The sequence below is a fragment of the Candida theae genome (genome assembly GCF_024610275.1).
Source record: "Candida theae strain CBS 12239 chromosome Unknown scaffold15, whole genome shotgun sequence".
NCBI classification, from domain to species: Eukaryota; Fungi; Ascomycota; class Pichiomycetes; order Serinales; family Debaryomycetaceae; genus Lodderomyces; species Lodderomyces theae.
The window spans coordinates 175,585-192,160 of NW_026261353.1; the positions used below are offsets into that span (position 1 = coordinate 175,585).

Here is a 16,576-nt window from a genome sequence, read left to right on the forward strand (position 1 = left end):
TGTCTAAATCAAGACGAAACTGAAACCAAGAACCATTGAAAGGGCAACAGCACCAAGTTTAGTCAAAGTGGAAACACCAATCATGCCACCAGCCACGGCACCACTCAGTTTACCTGAACTGGATGAAGATCCACTCGATGAAGAGCCACTTGAAGATGAGCTGGAGCCGCTTGAGCCGCTGGAGCCACTCTTTGGACCAGAGTTTTGGTTTCCAGTTCCATTTGAATCGGTTTCTTGTGAAGTATCAGTTCTGACTGATCCTGAAATACTTCCTACACCAGAGGAACCAGCAGCTTTCAAGTATGCAGAACATGAGGAAGCAGTGGATGCACCTTTTCTCAATGAACCTGATCCGCTAAAGCTACAGGCTGATTCGTTTTCATTTTGGTCCTCGTAGTAAAGGTTCAAGACAAATGACAACTTGTCCTTGGCGGAACATGGGGAGTAAGCACCATATTTACCAGTAGTACCATTAGCACTGATACCACTACAATCAATCTTGGCACAAACGTAAGCGTACATGTCACTGTAGTCACTAGAATCAACCTTGTCGGAAACAACACACTTCAAGGAGTTGGCCATACAGTCACAAACGTCCTTATCTGGGGTTGGTGGCAATTCAGTAGCAGCAGCCCAAACAGAAGTGGAAGTAGGACATGAAGTAGCACTAAGGGAGCTAGCACTTTCAGCAGAAGCTTGAGCAGAAGATGGACTGATTTTTTGAATTTCAGACTTGTAGTTGTTGTAGTCATCCAAAGTGGAAACTGAGTCACCACTGACTGAAACCAAACCATAGTTGTTTTCTTCTTCAAAGTACAAGTAAACAATACCACCCGACCAGACTGGAGTCATGTCATCTCCAAAGATTGCTTGAACTTCAGTAAACAATCTTGGGGATACTTCGTTACAACCATATTCTGAGAAAAAGATGGGGATACCCAAGTTCTTGTAGTCTTCAGTAGCGGTTTCGTAACCTGAAGTTTTGAAACTGGACTTACCACACCATTCATAGTTGTTGATACCAAAGAAATCAGCTCTTGCGTCTTCATCACCACAAGCGAAATAATCAGCCAAAGCAACTCTAATAGCAGAGTGATCGTTTGAAGAGTAACCAACTGGGATAGCTCTGTAGTCCTTGGCCTTCATATAAGCCTTGGTGTCTCTAATAGCAGCTTTAACGAAAGCAGAGGCATCAGTGTTTGTTTCATCGTTTGTGACTTCGTTACCAGCAAAGAAACCCAAGACATTGGTGTAGTTGTGGAAGGCATCAACAACTGAAGTGTATCTTTGAAACAAATCCAAAGTCCATTGAGGATCTTTTCTGTTGATGGATTCATCAGGTTGCGACAAGTCAGCAATAACATAAATACCAGCTTCTTGCAAAGCCTCCATACATTCAGTGTGGTCAGCACTAACATTCAAAGCATAGACTCTAATGACATTTGTGTCGATAGCACTCAAGTATGGAATATCTCTTTTACAAGTGGATGGATCAGCCAATGGATCAATAAACGAGTCAGATGAGTTCAAGTTGTTTTGTTGGTAAGCAATACCCTTCATAAAGAATTGGGAACCATTGTTTGAGTAGAAAAATTTGTTTCCAACAATTTCAATGGTTGGCAAATCTTCAGCAACCGCAGTGGAGACCAAAGAAGTAGCAGCGATAAAAGCCGACGTGATTAGCGATTTGAACAACATAATTTATAGTTTTATGTTAGATGTTATGTATATGTAAGGGGAGGGGGGGAGGCGGTGGGTAGTGTGGAAATATTATTTTCTTGATTTAAGGGGAGTTGTTGTTGATACAAGAAAAAAAAAAAAAATTATTGGCAAAGAAAAGTCAAGTCTTGGGACTGGTTGGTGGATTGATTTATTGGCGAAGACTTTTTCTTTTTGTTTCTATTGAAAAACGAAAGGAATGAGTTTTGGCAAAGTGATGGATTGTTCTCCAAAGTAGTAAAACGATGGTGGATGTAAAAGGTTTTCTTAAGAAGAAGGAGAAGGCAGATTACGAGTAATCAAGATGGACTGAGCGGGACAGAGAAATTGAAGTGGGTTTTTATATTTGCATCTCTCACACACACACTAACACACTCTTTCTCTCTTCGTGAGGCAACACAGCCGACATATGAAGAAATTAAAAAAAAAAAAAAAAAAAAAAAAAAAAAAAAAAAAAAAAAAAAAAAAAAAAANAAAAAAAAAAAAAAAAAAAAAAAAAAAAAAAAAAAAAAAAAAAAAAAAAAAAAAAAAAGCAAAACAGAAAAGAAATAAATAAACAAACCGACACAACAGACAACAAAATCAAATCAGACACAAATCAAAAAATGTATAGTTATATAAATATATATATATATATATATATAACTTCAGACACAAAACAAGAAGCCAAATGCAATAATAGTAATATGTGATCCTCTTTCAAGTCCCTCTTCTACATCCTATGTCCCTTCCTGGCTCTCTGTTGAACTGCATACGAGCACCACTTTATACGTGGAATACCTAAATGCTTTTGCTCTTTTGTTTGTTGTTCTTGTGTTTTTTTTTTTTTTTTTTGTAAATAATTGGAAAAACTTGTCGAGGAAATTTTATGAAAGGGGAGAAACAGAAACAGAAACAGAATATACACGGTAGAAGGTACACGACTATTTTTTTTTCTCAAAATTACTGAATATTTGTAAATTGGAATATTACACAAATGTTTAGGAGAAAAAGAGATGATTTACATACAGGACTACCGTTTACTTTGAATGTCAGATATTACTACCACACACACACACACACACACACACAGTCTCAGTCTCAGTCTCAGTCTCAGTCTCATATGGTAACACCTATAAGAGCTAAAAAAAAAAACAGAGTAACATTGATGGCACAGCAATAGCAAGTATAAAATAGATACAATCGGTTCTTCTTTGTTACAAATGTGTTCTTCAATCACACACACACACTCTCTCTCCCTCTTTCATTCCCTTGGTAGTAAATATGCGTTTTGCAAGGCTTACCATTCCCCATCTCTTCCTCCAACGCAAAGCTCGCAACTGGATCCTTCGGCAAAATTGCTGATGGTTACCCGACGAGTAAAGGGTCGAATTTGTGTAACGGAAATCTCGTCCAATTAGACCCGGATTTGGACAAACAATAAACAATTAAAAAAAAAAGAATAAACACAAATGTCTTTTGACACTAATTTTTTATCATAATGTACACTACCTTTTGAGCTATTTTTTTTTTTTTGTTGCTTTGGTGGCTGTGTTTGTTGCAAGCATTCAAAAAGTAGAAAGATATGAGTAAAAAAAATAAAAGCCTCCAGCGTTAGTTGTTTAGTTCGTAAACCAGCGCTGCAATGTGGATAGTTTCATTGCCTTTTTATGTCCACACGATACTCAAGAGAGAGAGGAGGAGAGTATTTGAAACGTGGTTGGTTTTTGAAATTTTCATAGTCAATGAATGGAGAAAAGGAGCCACCCCTGACAAGAAAAATACCAAAATGAGAGATAGAGAGAGAGAGAGAGAGAGAAAAAAGCATTATGAGAGAGATTATAACTGTACACATTAATCAATTGCATTATACACTACTGCATTGATTAATTAGAATAGGTTACTACTGTCTCTACTTCCACAAGTATTGCTTTCTCCTGCTATCTATCTCTCTACCTCTTCCATTTTGTCTCTTTCTCTCTCTTTCTTCTGATACTTTTTTTTTTACCTTAGAAAAACACCACAAAGTAAAAATTTAGTTTCGCGTTTGTGCTGCATAACGCGACTCGTCCTAATTTCTTAGCAAACACTCTCCTCTTTTTCTTCTCCTTTTCAAAACAACCATCTAATTTAACCCAAATCAGGAAGACTGATTAAATCAAAGGGTTGCATGGAAACTTGACAAGAGGAGCACAAACTTGGTTAGATCTGCTACACTCTTAGCCCTTTTTGGTACTTTCCTCTCCCTTCCCCTCCCGCCCGCGCGCCCGCCCGCCCGCGCGCCTGTGCCAGTGCCAATAACCTTTTCTGCGTACACAGCAAAGAAGTTTATTCTATATTTAGAAGTAAGATTATTTGCAGGAACTTCAACACGTCGTGCGACACATTTGGCAAAAAACCACTGCAGCCACAAACTCACGTCGTGCTAGTCCTAATTCGATCAAGCCTTGTTTTGCCTCTTTGATCGGACCTAAATGCCGACGACAATGAATTTCGAACCGAAATGTAATAAAGGGCAATTATAGAGCGCAAAATGAAGTCCCCCAGCAACTTCATGTATACCTTTTCATTCCAGTTTAGTTTTTTTGTAATCCAGGTAATTCTCAGTCAAAGTAGAGAATCATATTACAATTGTGATTAGGCGTCTATTTTTTATGCTAAAATTGTTGCAAAAGTATCTTCTGTATCAGTGCAGAGTTATTTAGAGAAATAATCACGAGAAAACTAGCTTATACGTATATTGAGCAGCTCAAAAATACTCTATAGACTAGATGTAACTAACCGAGTCATCTTTGCTTCGAGAATGTAAAACATGGTCCAAGAAATTAGCCCGTTTGAAAAAGTTGGTAGACGCTACCACTCCCAGTACTGGATTTTTCATTCAACTAAAGTGAAGGAGCGACCAATCGGAACAAATTGCATTAGTTATACCCACCAATCAAACACAGAATGTCACAGCAACATCTCGAGACACCTTCATTCGACAATAACTTAGATAGAGGAAGAGATTTCGCAAAAGAAACACAACTACAACAACAAAAACAAGAACAAGCAGAAGAAGAAGAAGAAGACTTTCCGTTCCCTGTATCTATATCAACTACCGACTTCAAAAACTTCAACAACGACCCCGGTGCAATTGATCAATTTCTCTATAAATCGCATCGGTTCACGTCCCTCGATGTTCTAATCAAAGAGCTAAAACAACTTTCATCCACATTGAATCAGAACCTACTAGATATAGTCAACCACGACTATACCGACTATATCAAACTAGGTAAATCGATAAATGGAGGCGATGATTTGATCAATTCAGTATCGGAAGATTTAAAACAATTCAAATTGCAATTGCGCCAATATAGTGACAAGTTTGCCAGTATGGATCAGTCGATTGGTGCAGCTCTTGAATTGCGCAAACAATTGATTGAGTTGAAGAGTATAGCTAAATTGCAACTCTTGTTGCATGATCAAATTGAGGATTTCGAACACTTGATCAAGTTGAAGGATCCAATAAGTTTGCAAAACTTGCAAAAGATCACTGCTTGCTATCTTTCAATCATTAATATCGATAAACATTTGTCGAAGTTGGTTGTTAATGGGGATGTCAACAATGGGGGTGGCGACAACAATGGCAGTGGTGGTGTTTTAAATGGTATCAGCGAAAATGCCAGTGGTGATGAAAATGGTAATACCAATGTCAATGCAATTGAGAAACAAAACTTGTTTCAACAACAGTACTTGGATGGGAAGGTAGCATCAGTAGTCATGGAGTTCAAGAGTTTTGTCCATCCGTTGATGACTGATATCAAGAGAAAGAGAATCACTGAACCTGATTTAGTGATGCAAGTGTTGAATATCCAGAAATTGATTGCAAATGAATAAAGTCACCACCGCTAGGTGGTTTTTTTTACATGCACATAATGGAAAGGCCTTTCAGAGAACAGGCTATCACAATTTAAAAACACTTCTTCAGCATAAATTTGATGGCCATCACGATTCAATTGAATGTTTATCGAATGGAGTACCACTATGTTGATTGAAACTTGATTGTGCACACGCTGTTGCATTATGCAATCTACAGTGCATCCAATCGAGCACTATAATGCAGCCAGAATAAACATGCCGTTAAACCATTATCACAAATTGCCATACTGCTTCTAACATCCCCAGTCTCATCATTAGTGCCAATCCCTCTTTTCCCTTCTCTACTACAATAACGTACACGGTTTCGCATTGTCTGTACAGAGAGGCTCATAAGAAGTATACACTCATCTTTAGATGAAAACAAATAACAAGGATGCTCATTGACACAACAACGGTGGCAGAACTGTGTGTTTTAGAATCTACAATCTACCCTTTATCGACTCCATTTATGTCGTTTGACAGTAGCAATCTTCACTCTAGTACAATAACGTAAACGGGACAACAAAATAAAGTATACTTTTTGCGTCACTGGAACAACAATACAAAAAAAAAAAAAGAAAAAAAAAGAAAATTAAAAGCCAACCTAGAGCAAGCGCTTAGTACGCCACCCGCTCTCCGTTCGAGCTGCGTCGTCGGAGACGAACAACAACAACAAGAACAACAACAACAGCGAAGGGCGAAAAATTATTTATTTATTTTTTTTTTTTTTCAAAAAGTCTAGACCGGACAAATTATCCTTTTCTCTTACACACACATACATCAGTTGCAAAGAATGTCTTCAACCACCGGCAATCCATCATCAGGTACATCATCTGGTGTTCGTGCACACGAGTCCGGCAATACGGCTTCATTTCAGCCTAAAATCGAGGAAATTGTCGACGACAATGATGATGACAATGATAACAATGTTGCTATTGGCGCTGATATTAAAGACAAAGAGAGTGATGAAATTGCATTCTTGGATATCTATATCCGATTCAATCAAGATCAAGAACGAGACTATTGTTTCCAAATCAATACCAAGACGACATTTGGCGATTTGTTTAAAATTTTCAAGACGTTGCCAATTGCATTGAGACCCAGTGTTTTTTATCATCCACAGCCAATTGGGTTTCAGAAATCTACTCATCCGGGGTACTTGACCGAAGATGGTAATTTGTTGTTTGATGATGATGCAGGTAAACAAGTGTCTTTGATTATCCCAAGTGATGAATTGGTTAATGTTCACGTTTGGCCGGGACAATTGATTTTGCCAGTTTGGAAGTTTGATTATGTGACGTGGTATATTGTTCTTGGATTGTTGGCTGGCTGGTTATATACCGATTTGCCAGATTTCGTTAGTCCTACTCCTGGTATTGGGTTGACGAGCTGGGGTACCAAGTTTCTTGCTTATCTTGCCAAATTAGTTGGGTTTGTTAATGTTGAACGTGAATTGCTCAGGGACTTGGAAGAGCCAACTTCGATCACGTTGCAATGCTTTTTTTTCGGGTTCCATATTCTTAAAGTCATTGTGCTTTTCTTGTTTTTGTTCACGGGAGCATTCAATCCAATGAAGCTTTTCCGTTTACCAGGTGGTGTGAAATTGGACGTCACTCAGGAAGAATTGCTTGCTTTAGGATGGACTGGAACTAGAAAAGCCACTATTGATGAGTACAAGGATTACTATAGAGAAACCAAGATTAAAGAATATGGCGGGTTAGTACCAGCTCACCAAAAGGGATTGTTCAACACCATTAGACATTTGGGTGTTCATTTGAAGGAAGGTGAAGGTTTCAACACTCCATTGACTAAACAGTATATGGAAGCTACTGTTAAGCAATTGGAAAAAGAAGCCAAGGAAAACCCGCAAGATTTCAAATTACATTTGAATTACGAATGGTTTGCCGTCTTGGGTTACACATTTGCTAAATTTGCCGAAGGATTGGACACTAAACTGACTGCAGAGTTGATTAAACAATTTAGAAGATATGGATTGTTTTATAGTGATGCTACTATTAGAAATATTATCAGTGCTAGAAAACATCAAGATCCTCAAGTTGCTCAAGATATTGCTGATTTACCACAACCAAGACAAAATACAGAGGCAAGTCAAGAACCTACTGAAGCTGAAATTAAGGAGACTATTGATGAGGCTATTAGACAGACCCATGGCGAATCGAATTAAGTTGTGGGTGCTGTAGGCGGCAAGGGTGCATCAACTAGGAGAAAAGATTTTGAAGAGGTTGGATGTCTGTATAGTTTACGTGTAGTAGATAGAGTGTTTATTCTTTGACTGTACAAACGCCGGTATATCACACTCCACCTCTACCAACATTGTAGCTTCATTTCCATACCAATAAAAGAGTGAAGTAGGTACTCCCCTCCCCCTTTTTTTTTTCTTTCTTCCAAGTGGTTACAAAACACAAAGAGTAAAACGATTTGCCAACCAGAGGCGGCGTATCTGCACAAGCAAAACCACATTTACGACCTTTTGCAACATCTTGACATATCAAGAAAAAAAAAAGCCATAGAGGGGGAGGAAGAGTGATACGGCGGTACACTCTCGTTAAAATGCATAGCTTTAAACCGCACTACGCAACTCTTTGTAGATCTTCATCACCTCTTTTTGTTTCGTTCAGGAGTCAAGAATTGTTACATGTATAAGAGATTCTTGATCTCTTCAGTCAGCCTTGGACCGGAAAAAAAAAAGAAAAAAAAAAGGGAGCACCAAACGAGTGAAGTAAACTCTTTTTATTCTATGGGGCGTTTGGGTTATGAGTTTGTCTCTCTCTCTCTATCTCTCTCTCTCTTGCGTACCGTATAAACAAAGGGGCAGAGAGTAAAGAATACTCAACTGTGATTGACTTGTTGAAGTCTCATTACTATTTAAGGATTCGGGGTGAATCTTTTCTTTTGTGTTGGCTGGGTGTGTTTACCATTATTCTTTTTTTTTTTTTTTCAAGTTGAAGATAGACTTTGTTGGGTGGGGAAGAAGAGGGGAGGATTTTTTTTTTCTTTTTTTGTGGAGTTTGTTGAGAGAGCAAGAGAGAGAAATACGAAGAGGAATAACTGCACCGCTAATATCCACCACTGAAATTCTTTGTTTATATTGTTACTGTGTGGTAGAACAGTATGACCATGTGTTTATCATCATCACAGTTCTCCTGTTTTCTTGAAGGAAGTGGTCATCTATGAAAAAGAGAGAGACAAAAGTTATACAGAATTGTATCTGTACAAATGATCTTTTATTGTTCCCCATATTCTTTTTAATCTCCCCACTTTTTACTTTCTTTTTTATTTTTTTTTTTATACTCCATACAGGTTACACATCATTATTTATTATTTATTAATATATTAATATATATTCTTTGTATTGTGTTTTTAGCCTCACCCTTTTTTTTCGTACTTACTCCTATTCTGTTCTGGATTATATACAGTCCTAATCTTTATAATAATCGAATAAATAATATTGAGGGGGGGGGGGAGAGGTGGGAAGACACACCCTTTATTCAAAGCTGTCAGATGATGCATAGATAAACATACATACATACATACATACATATATATATATATATATATCTCAATAACACCACGTTTTTCCAACTGACTCCAACAACTCCAATTACTCCAACAAAGATGGCTGCTGCTTGTATCTCGTCACTACAACTACAACCACCACCATCTTCTACTTCACACACCACTACCAGTACACTACCCTCACCTTGTGAATCATGTATCACGTTAAACCCTTTGTCAGTGGTGCTGCAACACTTTGACTCGAGGTATTTGTCCACCTACTTACAAGCCAGACTAGCAGTAATAAAACAGGAGACTGACCGTACTCGGCTAAGGAATATAAACAATCTTTTGCAACCCGCTGAACAAGAGGACGAAGCAGAGGACAACTCTGAGCAACTTCGTCCTACTTTATCCAATTTGCAACAGACTGAAATCACCATGATTTACAACCATCAAGAAATCACTATAAAACTAAACTCAATACTAAGCCTAATCAACACCTACGCAAACAATGACATTACAATTGACCAACTTACAATCAACCATTTATTCTTGTTCTTGTTTTACCATCAACTTGTATTATTTCCATCCAGACAACAACAAGTCTTTATCGGTCAATTCAATATCATACACTTGGGGAAATCATTCGTCTTTGAATACACAAACAACACAGCTTCCCCCAGATCCACCAATAACAGCAATGGCTCACAAAGAATACGTCCCGTACAAGACCATTTATTGTCTGAACTTAAAATCAACCAGTACCCCAAATTTTTTCTCAACATTCGAGACACAAGCATGTCAATTGGCGATCAGAAATTGTCCTTGGTTGAAATTGGTAACTTTATATCGAGGATTGTCAATTTTGTCGATAAATCAAGTGGTGGTCAAGTAACTTATGCCGAAACGTTAAGAATGAAGTTGAAAAGAAGTAAATCCACTCAATCAAGCACAACGATAAAGAATGACACCATTAGAAGTGATGAGAAAATACCAAAGCGAACCAAATTCAAACAAGAAGTGGTTCGTGTTTTACATAGATTGTATTCGTAATTAGTCATGGACTTGTCTGTCTACTGCGTTCTTGACCTTTTGCTATATCCAAAGTGCTCGTCAAAAAGCTATTTGGAAGATTGAGCTTTGTAGATACAACCACCCGTTAACCTTACAGCCTCGTTTTGAAGCTATGCAAATAGTTATTTGAGATGAAGTTCCACACAAATGATACTCAGAATGGGTCTCTCAAGAGTCTTCTTTTCATAAACATAATCTTGTATTTATAAAGTTCATATGTCCTGACATACAACTTGGCAGAACCATGAAGGATAAAAAGTACGGTTTTTTCCATCAAAGTCTGTGCAATACAAAAAAAAAAACAAAAAAGGCTTCAGCGTACTAATTGCAGCTATCATTACTTCCATAAAGTGATATGCAGTGAGCTGGATTGAGCTTAATTTGGAGAGAAAAAACATACAAGATGGATGAGGCAGACTTGACATGATCTGCTTGTAACGTCACAGATATCGAGATTTAGAAAGACACAACATTCTCGTCGTCGTCGTCGTCGTCGTCGTCGTCCTCCTCCTCCTCCTCCAAGTACTCCACCATTCTCTACACCTCTCAATCCAGATTTACTATTATAATAAAATTTCCGTTTTTAAAAATTACTCCTATATAAAACAATGACTAGGAACAACAACAACAAAAAAAGATTGGGTGGGTTTCGTTATATACCGGGTGATAATCGTAATGATAAAATCAGTGCTCCCCCCTCTCCTCTCTTCCCATATTGCAGCCACATCCATCAAAAGCCAAAAGATTAAAACTCCTTACTCTCTCAACTAACGATTAAAACCAGCTTTGCAATAGTGGTCAAAGAGGACGGGAACACATTATGTTTTAATTATGTTCTTTCTATCTCTCATTTCATTTCGCACTTAGTAACCCAAAGCAGACAATTTCTTAGCAGCTTCAGATTCAGCAGTTGAAGCTTGAGCAGCATTCAACTTCTTAGTCAAAGCCTTCTTCTTGGCGTAGTATTCAGCTGATTGCAATTTTCTCTTTTCTTCCAATTTTTCAACAACTGATTCGTATTTCCAACCAACTGAAGTTGACAATTTACCAACAGTGGTGTATTTTCTACCTGGCTTCAATCTCAATACTCTCAAAGCTTGTGGAACAACAACTCTCTTCTTCTTGTCGTATGGTGGTGGAACACCTTCGAAAACCTTCAATCTTTCCAAAGCAGCCTTACCTCTAGCAGTCTTGTGAGGAATCATACCTCTGATAGCCTTGTACAAGATTCTAGATGGGGCCCTGAAGTGGAATGGACCTTTGGTCTTGTTGTATCTAGTAGACTTTCTCAAGTAGTCGTGGTACTTCAACTTGTTTCTGAAAAATTCACCAGAAATGTTCAATTCCTCACATCTGACAACAACAATCTTTTGTCCGTTAAGGATTTGCTTGGAGATGATGGAGGCTAAACGACCCAATAAGTGGCCTTTACCATCAATAACAACAACTGGTTCGAATGATGACATGGTTCGTATGTGTGTGTGTGTGTATAGAAGTGGTGTGTGGTGATGTTAGATGGAAAAATTCACAGTTGCAGAAAAAAAAAAAAATTTTGTAAAGTGCGAGTGAGTGGTAGTAAGCGTTGTTAGAAGGATATGGTTTTGTGATGAAAAATTTACTTGGTTACACAGTGTATATGTTGTCGAGCGAGAGTTGGCGAGGTTGGTGCGGAAAGCGTGGGAAATTAGGGCGTGGAAAAATTGTTTCGCTCTAGTACGGTCCTGTGATGTTGTATCAATTTTTCTCTCCTGCAAGTGTATATGCATTTTTTTCCACCACTCACGTGCAAAGTATTCTAGGGCTAAGCCCTAGTACAGACTCTTTTTAAATGATTTCTGGTACAATCAACAAGTTGACCTACGCTATATGTCTATGCATAAACTTTTATTACTCTACATAGTCTCTAAATCACCTATAGGGCGTCTAACTTGGCACCTTGATGCTTCCTTCGTTTAACAATGAGTTAACGACACTCAAAATAGCTTCCATCGAAGCTTGACTGACATCATGGTTGATACCACAACCCCATTTTGTAACCTTCTCATTAGCATTGTTCAAATAGCTCAATTGAACATATGTAGCAGCTTTGGAGGCTGATCCTGTACCTAATGAATGCTCTTGATAAGTAACAACTTCAAACAATGTTCCAAACTTCTTACCAATAGCGTCAATAAATGAAGAAATTGGTCCATTTCCTTCACCTTTAATAACAATCTCTTTGCCATTGACATCATCCTTCAACTGTGCAAAAATCTCTCTGAGATCGTTCTTACTCTTGGTGATTTCGAAATCTACAATGGATAATGGTGCTTGCACAAGATATTCCTTGTTGAAAACATCAACAATCTCATCAATTTGCAACTCTCTTCCCAATTGATCAGCTTTAGCTTGAACAATGGATGAAAATGCCACTTGTAAGTGTCTAGGCAAGTCCAAACCCAATGATCTCAAGATAACCCAGGCGCTTCCGCCTTTACCAGATTGGGAATTGACTCTAATCACAGCCTCATAAGTTCTGCCAATATCCTTAGGGTCCAAAGGCAAATAAGGAATTGCCCATTTCTCGTCATCACGCTCATAGCTGAACCCCTTCTTGATTGCATCCTGATGCGATCCACTAAATGCACAAACAACTAACGATCCACTATATGGAGCACGTTCAGGCACTTTAATCTTGTTGCAACGTTCACTAACATCAATCAAACTCTGCAAATCTGAAAAATCCAAATTTGGTGAAATACCCTGTGTATACAAGTTTAATGCAACTGTAACCAAGTCAACATTACCAGTACGTTCACCATTGCCAAATATGCAACCTTCAACACGATCAGCACCGGCTAACAATCCCAATTCAGTAGCTGCGACACCACATCCACGATCATTGTGACAATGCACAGAAACAACAACTTTCTCACGTTCAGTAATATGTTTGCAAAAGTATTCAATCTGATCAGCATATACATTTGGACCAGCAACTTCAACCGTTGCAGGCAAGTTGAAAATCATTGGATGCTCAACACTAGGTTCCCATGCTTGTTTCACAGCTTCACAAATAGCCACGGCAAATTCAACAGGGGTATCTGAAAAACATTCGGGAGAAAACTCCAAATTCCATTCAGTTTCCCTCATATTTGGGTCATCTTTGGTTAAACTTTTCACCAATTTAGTAGTCTCAACAGCTTTGGCAATAGCGTCTTCCTGCGACATACCAAACACAACTTCTCTAAACACATCCGAAGTAGCCAAATAAATGTGAATAATCGCCTTCTTGGCACCCTTTACCGACTCAACCGTTCTTCTCACCAAGGGTTCTCTCGATTGGGTCAAGACTTGGATAGCTACATCCTCAGGAGCATTCTCAACTGCATACCTCGTGAAATCAAAATCGGTTTGTGAAGCCAGAGGGAAACTAACTTCGATTTCCTTAAACCCCGTATCAATCAATTTATGAAAATATTCCTTCTTTTCCAGGATTGACATGGGGTCAGGTAATGATTGGTTCCCGTCTCGTAAATCGGTGGATAACCATCTGGGTGCTTTTGTCACTACTTTACTGGGCCATTCACGGTTGTTCAACTTGATTTGTTTTGGTGGTGGGTATTTGACGGAGGGGTTTTTGAGCATGTTTTTGTACTGTAGTTTCACGGGTGGAATCCGTGATGCTGCTCTTGCAAAGAGTTTGAATTGTGGGAACATCATTCTTCGGGTGGCGTGGAGGTTGATGATGATGGATGGATAAGTGAAAGGGAGAAGAAGATGATGAGGAAAGTGGGATCTGTAGTTTGGAAGTGGACTTGATTTTTAAAAGGGTTCAGGAAAATTGCCTGGGTTTTGGTACAAAGTTGGAAATTTTTCACTTTTTCCCCTCTCTGTAGAGCGATACCGGTTGATTCACAAAGTGAGAAATAAAAAAACACACAATTTAGACTTCCATATTGGGAAGTAAGTTGCACTAACAGAAAGCACTACCAATTATTGTCGTGTGTTTTTTTCTCTTCCCTTCTTCTCTTTTTCTCTTTTCGTATTATTTTTTATATTTTTTCCAGCTCATCTCTCTCCATAATCATCGCATTACTTGGATATTTTTTTTTTTTTCACGTCAATTGAAGATACTTTCTTTCACTAGCAAAAGATATCATTTACAATGGCTAAATCAGTTAAAGATAAGAAGGTGGATAAGAAAGCTGCCGGTAAGAAGGATGCTAAACCAGCCAAGGTTGAAAAAAAGGTAGACAAGAAGAAGAGCAAGAAGGAAGAAAGCTCGTCTGAAGAAGAAGAAGAAGAAGAAGAGGACAGTTCCTCAAGCTCATCCGACTCAGACTCGGATTCATCATCTAGCTCATCATCTAGCTCATCATCCAGCTCATCATCTAGCGACTCGTCAAGCGACTCGTCAAGTGATGAATCTTCTTCAGACGAAGAAGAAGAGGAAGAAGTCAAGGAGGAGGTCAAGGTTGCCAAAAAGGAAGAGAGTTCCGACTCAAGCTCTCCATCTAGCAAATCATCAAGTGATGAATCTTCATCAGACGAAGAAGAAGAGGAAGAAGAACTGAAAGAGACCAAGAAGGAAGAAAGCTCCGACTCCAGTTCATCAAGCCTGAGCTCAGAATCTGATTCCGATTCCGATAGCTCAAGCTCAAGCTCGAGCTCATCATCATCATCATCATCATCGTCATCGTCATCTGACTCTGACTCTGACTCTGACTCTGACTCTGATTCCGACTCCGACTCTGAAGAAGAAGAAGAAGAAGGAGAGGAGGAAGAAGTCAAGGAAACACCAAAGAAGCGTAAGATTGAAGAAACTGAATCGACAGCCACTCCACAATCCAAAAAAGTTAAATCAGAATCTTCATCATCAGCTGCTACCTATGAAGAGCCTGCCACCATTTTTGCTGGTAGATTATCATGGAACATTGATGATGATTGGTTAAAGAGGGAATTTGAGCATCTTGAAGGTGTCATTGGCGCCAGGGTCATTATGGAGAGAGACACTGGAAGATCCAGAGGTTATGGATACGTTGATTTCACTTCTAAGGCAGCTGCTGAAAAGGCAATTGCTGAAATGCAAGGTAAAGAGATTGATGGTAGACCAATCAATTTGGACATATCAACTGGTAAACCACATGCCGCCAAGTCTAACAATGATCGTGCTAAGCAATATGGTGATCTGCAATCCCCACCATCTGACACTTTGTTCATTGGTAACTTGTCATTCAATGCCAACAGAGATAAGTTGTTTGAGGTATTTGGTGAATATGGTAGTGTTATCTCATGTAGATTGCCAACTCACCCAGATACTCAACAACCAAAAGGATTCGGATACGTACAATTTAGTTCTGTTGATGAGGCCAAAGCCGCTTTGGAAGCATTGAATGGTGAATATTTAGAAGGAAGACCATGCAGGTTGGATTTCTCTACTCCTAGAGACAACAACAACGGTGGTGGTGGTAACTGTGGAGGAAGCCGTGGTGGATTTGGTGGTGGTAGAGGCGGTGGATTCGGTGGACGTGGTGGATTCGGTGGAAGAGAAAGATCAGCTACTCCAAGTGGAACACCAAGAAAATCTGCCGGTGCCGAATTCAAAGGAACCAAAAAGACTTTTGATTAAGAGTGATTAGACAGAGAGACTCCAGGGGAGTAGATGGTAGAAATCAGGACGTGTGAATGTGAATGTGCGTGTGTGTTGAGAGGAATGTGAATAGAAGAGCACTTGTATTAACCGACTAGGTCCCATTACAATAGTAAGCATTATATTTTTTCTTTATTGTTTTGTATATTAGAATTAAAGTAATATTAATTATCGAGAATTAGACTTTATATTGTTGGGATACAATGGACAATGTTTTGAAAGGAGCCTCCCTTTAGGTGTTGGATTGCGTTGCTTATTTCCTTTGGGAGAAGAATCAAGCGAAGGGGAGCGAGGTTGCAAAAGGATCGCCAAAAGAAATAATAAACGAGACAACGAAAAAAAGGAGAGAAAAATTCTTGGGTGTTCCTTAAAAAGAGGAGACAAAAGAGAAGTGTGCTTAAAGGGTTTGAGGGGGTTTGTTGATGCTGCAGTTGGTCTTTGATTTTTACGCCATGGGTGACCTCAATCAGTGATATATACAACTGTGTTTTTGCTGTAAAAAGTAATGCAAACTGCTACGAATTCTGTTGCAAAGCTTGCACGTGGATGTGGACGTGGACGTGGACGTGGACGTGGACGTGGACCTGCACGGCGCTAAAACCATAAAAAAAACTATAAAACATTCTCTCGCCTTCGCCTTACGTCACATTGGACTGCATATCTGGACCAAATTGAAGAGGAGATAAGGGTACTTTGTGCTTTGGCAAAAGGATACCTTCCTGTCTATGCTACACTCTTGGCTGGTCTGCTTCAGAA

General features: G+C 38.9%; 7 protein-coding genes across 7 annotated transcripts; 4 read left to right on the top strand and 3 right to left on the bottom strand. All coding sequences in view use genetic code 12, as the record gives it.

The window, feature by feature from the left end:
* Positions 1-3: 3 nt before the first annotated feature.
* PHR2 (1,3-beta-glucanosyltransferase) lies at positions 4-1,698 on the bottom strand (the record flags this gene model as incomplete). The annotated part of the gene is made up of 1 exon (XM_051755131.1): positions 4-1,698. One exon carries the CDS (start codon positions 1,696-1,698, stop codon positions 4-6), a length of 1,695 nt encoding a protein of 564 aa, XP_051610906.1.
* Positions 1,699-4,647: 2,949 nt separating this feature from the next.
* KGF57_000642 (Golgi transport complex subunit) lies at positions 4,648-5,577 on the top strand (the record flags this gene model as incomplete). The annotated part of the gene is made up of 1 exon (XM_051755132.1): positions 4,648-5,577. The coding sequence occupies one exon, from the start codon at positions 4,648-4,650 to the stop codon at positions 5,575-5,577; it is 930 nt and encodes a 309-aa protein (XP_051610907.1).
* An 814-nt stretch (positions 5,578-6,391) lies between these two features.
* KGF57_000643 (uncharacterized protein) lies at positions 6,392-7,783 on the top strand (the record flags this gene model as incomplete). The annotated part of the gene is made up of 1 exon (XM_051755133.1): positions 6,392-7,783. One exon carries the CDS (start codon positions 6,392-6,394, stop codon positions 7,781-7,783), a length of 1,392 nt encoding a protein of 463 aa, XP_051610908.1.
* A 1,451-nt stretch (positions 7,784-9,234) lies between these two features.
* Positions 9,235-10,170, top strand: KGF57_000644 (uncharacterized protein; the record flags this gene model as incomplete). The annotated part of the gene is made up of 1 exon (XM_051755134.1): positions 9,235-10,170. One exon carries the CDS (start codon positions 9,235-9,237, stop codon positions 10,168-10,170), a length of 936 nt encoding a protein of 311 aa, XP_051610909.1.
* Positions 10,171-11,054: 884 nt separating this feature from the next.
* RPL16A (60S ribosomal protein uL13) lies at positions 11,055-11,657 on the bottom strand (the record flags this gene model as incomplete). The annotated part of the gene is made up of 1 exon (XM_051755135.1): positions 11,055-11,657. The coding sequence occupies one exon, from the start codon at positions 11,655-11,657 to the stop codon at positions 11,055-11,057; it is 603 nt and encodes a 200-aa protein (XP_051610910.1).
* A 457-nt stretch (positions 11,658-12,114) lies between these two features.
* Positions 12,115-13,890, bottom strand: LEU4 (2-isopropylmalate synthase; the record flags this gene model as incomplete). Its single annotated transcript, XM_051755136.1, has 1 exon — positions 12,115-13,890. One exon carries the CDS (start codon positions 13,888-13,890, stop codon positions 12,115-12,117), a length of 1,776 nt encoding a protein of 591 aa, XP_051610911.1.
* Positions 13,891-14,335: 445 nt separating this feature from the next.
* KGF57_000647 (uncharacterized protein) lies at positions 14,336-15,799 on the top strand (the record flags this gene model as incomplete). The annotated part of the gene is made up of 1 exon (XM_051755137.1): positions 14,336-15,799. One exon carries the CDS (start codon positions 14,336-14,338, stop codon positions 15,797-15,799), a length of 1,464 nt encoding a protein of 487 aa, XP_051610912.1.
* Between the last annotated feature and the right edge of the window lie 777 nt (positions 15,800-16,576).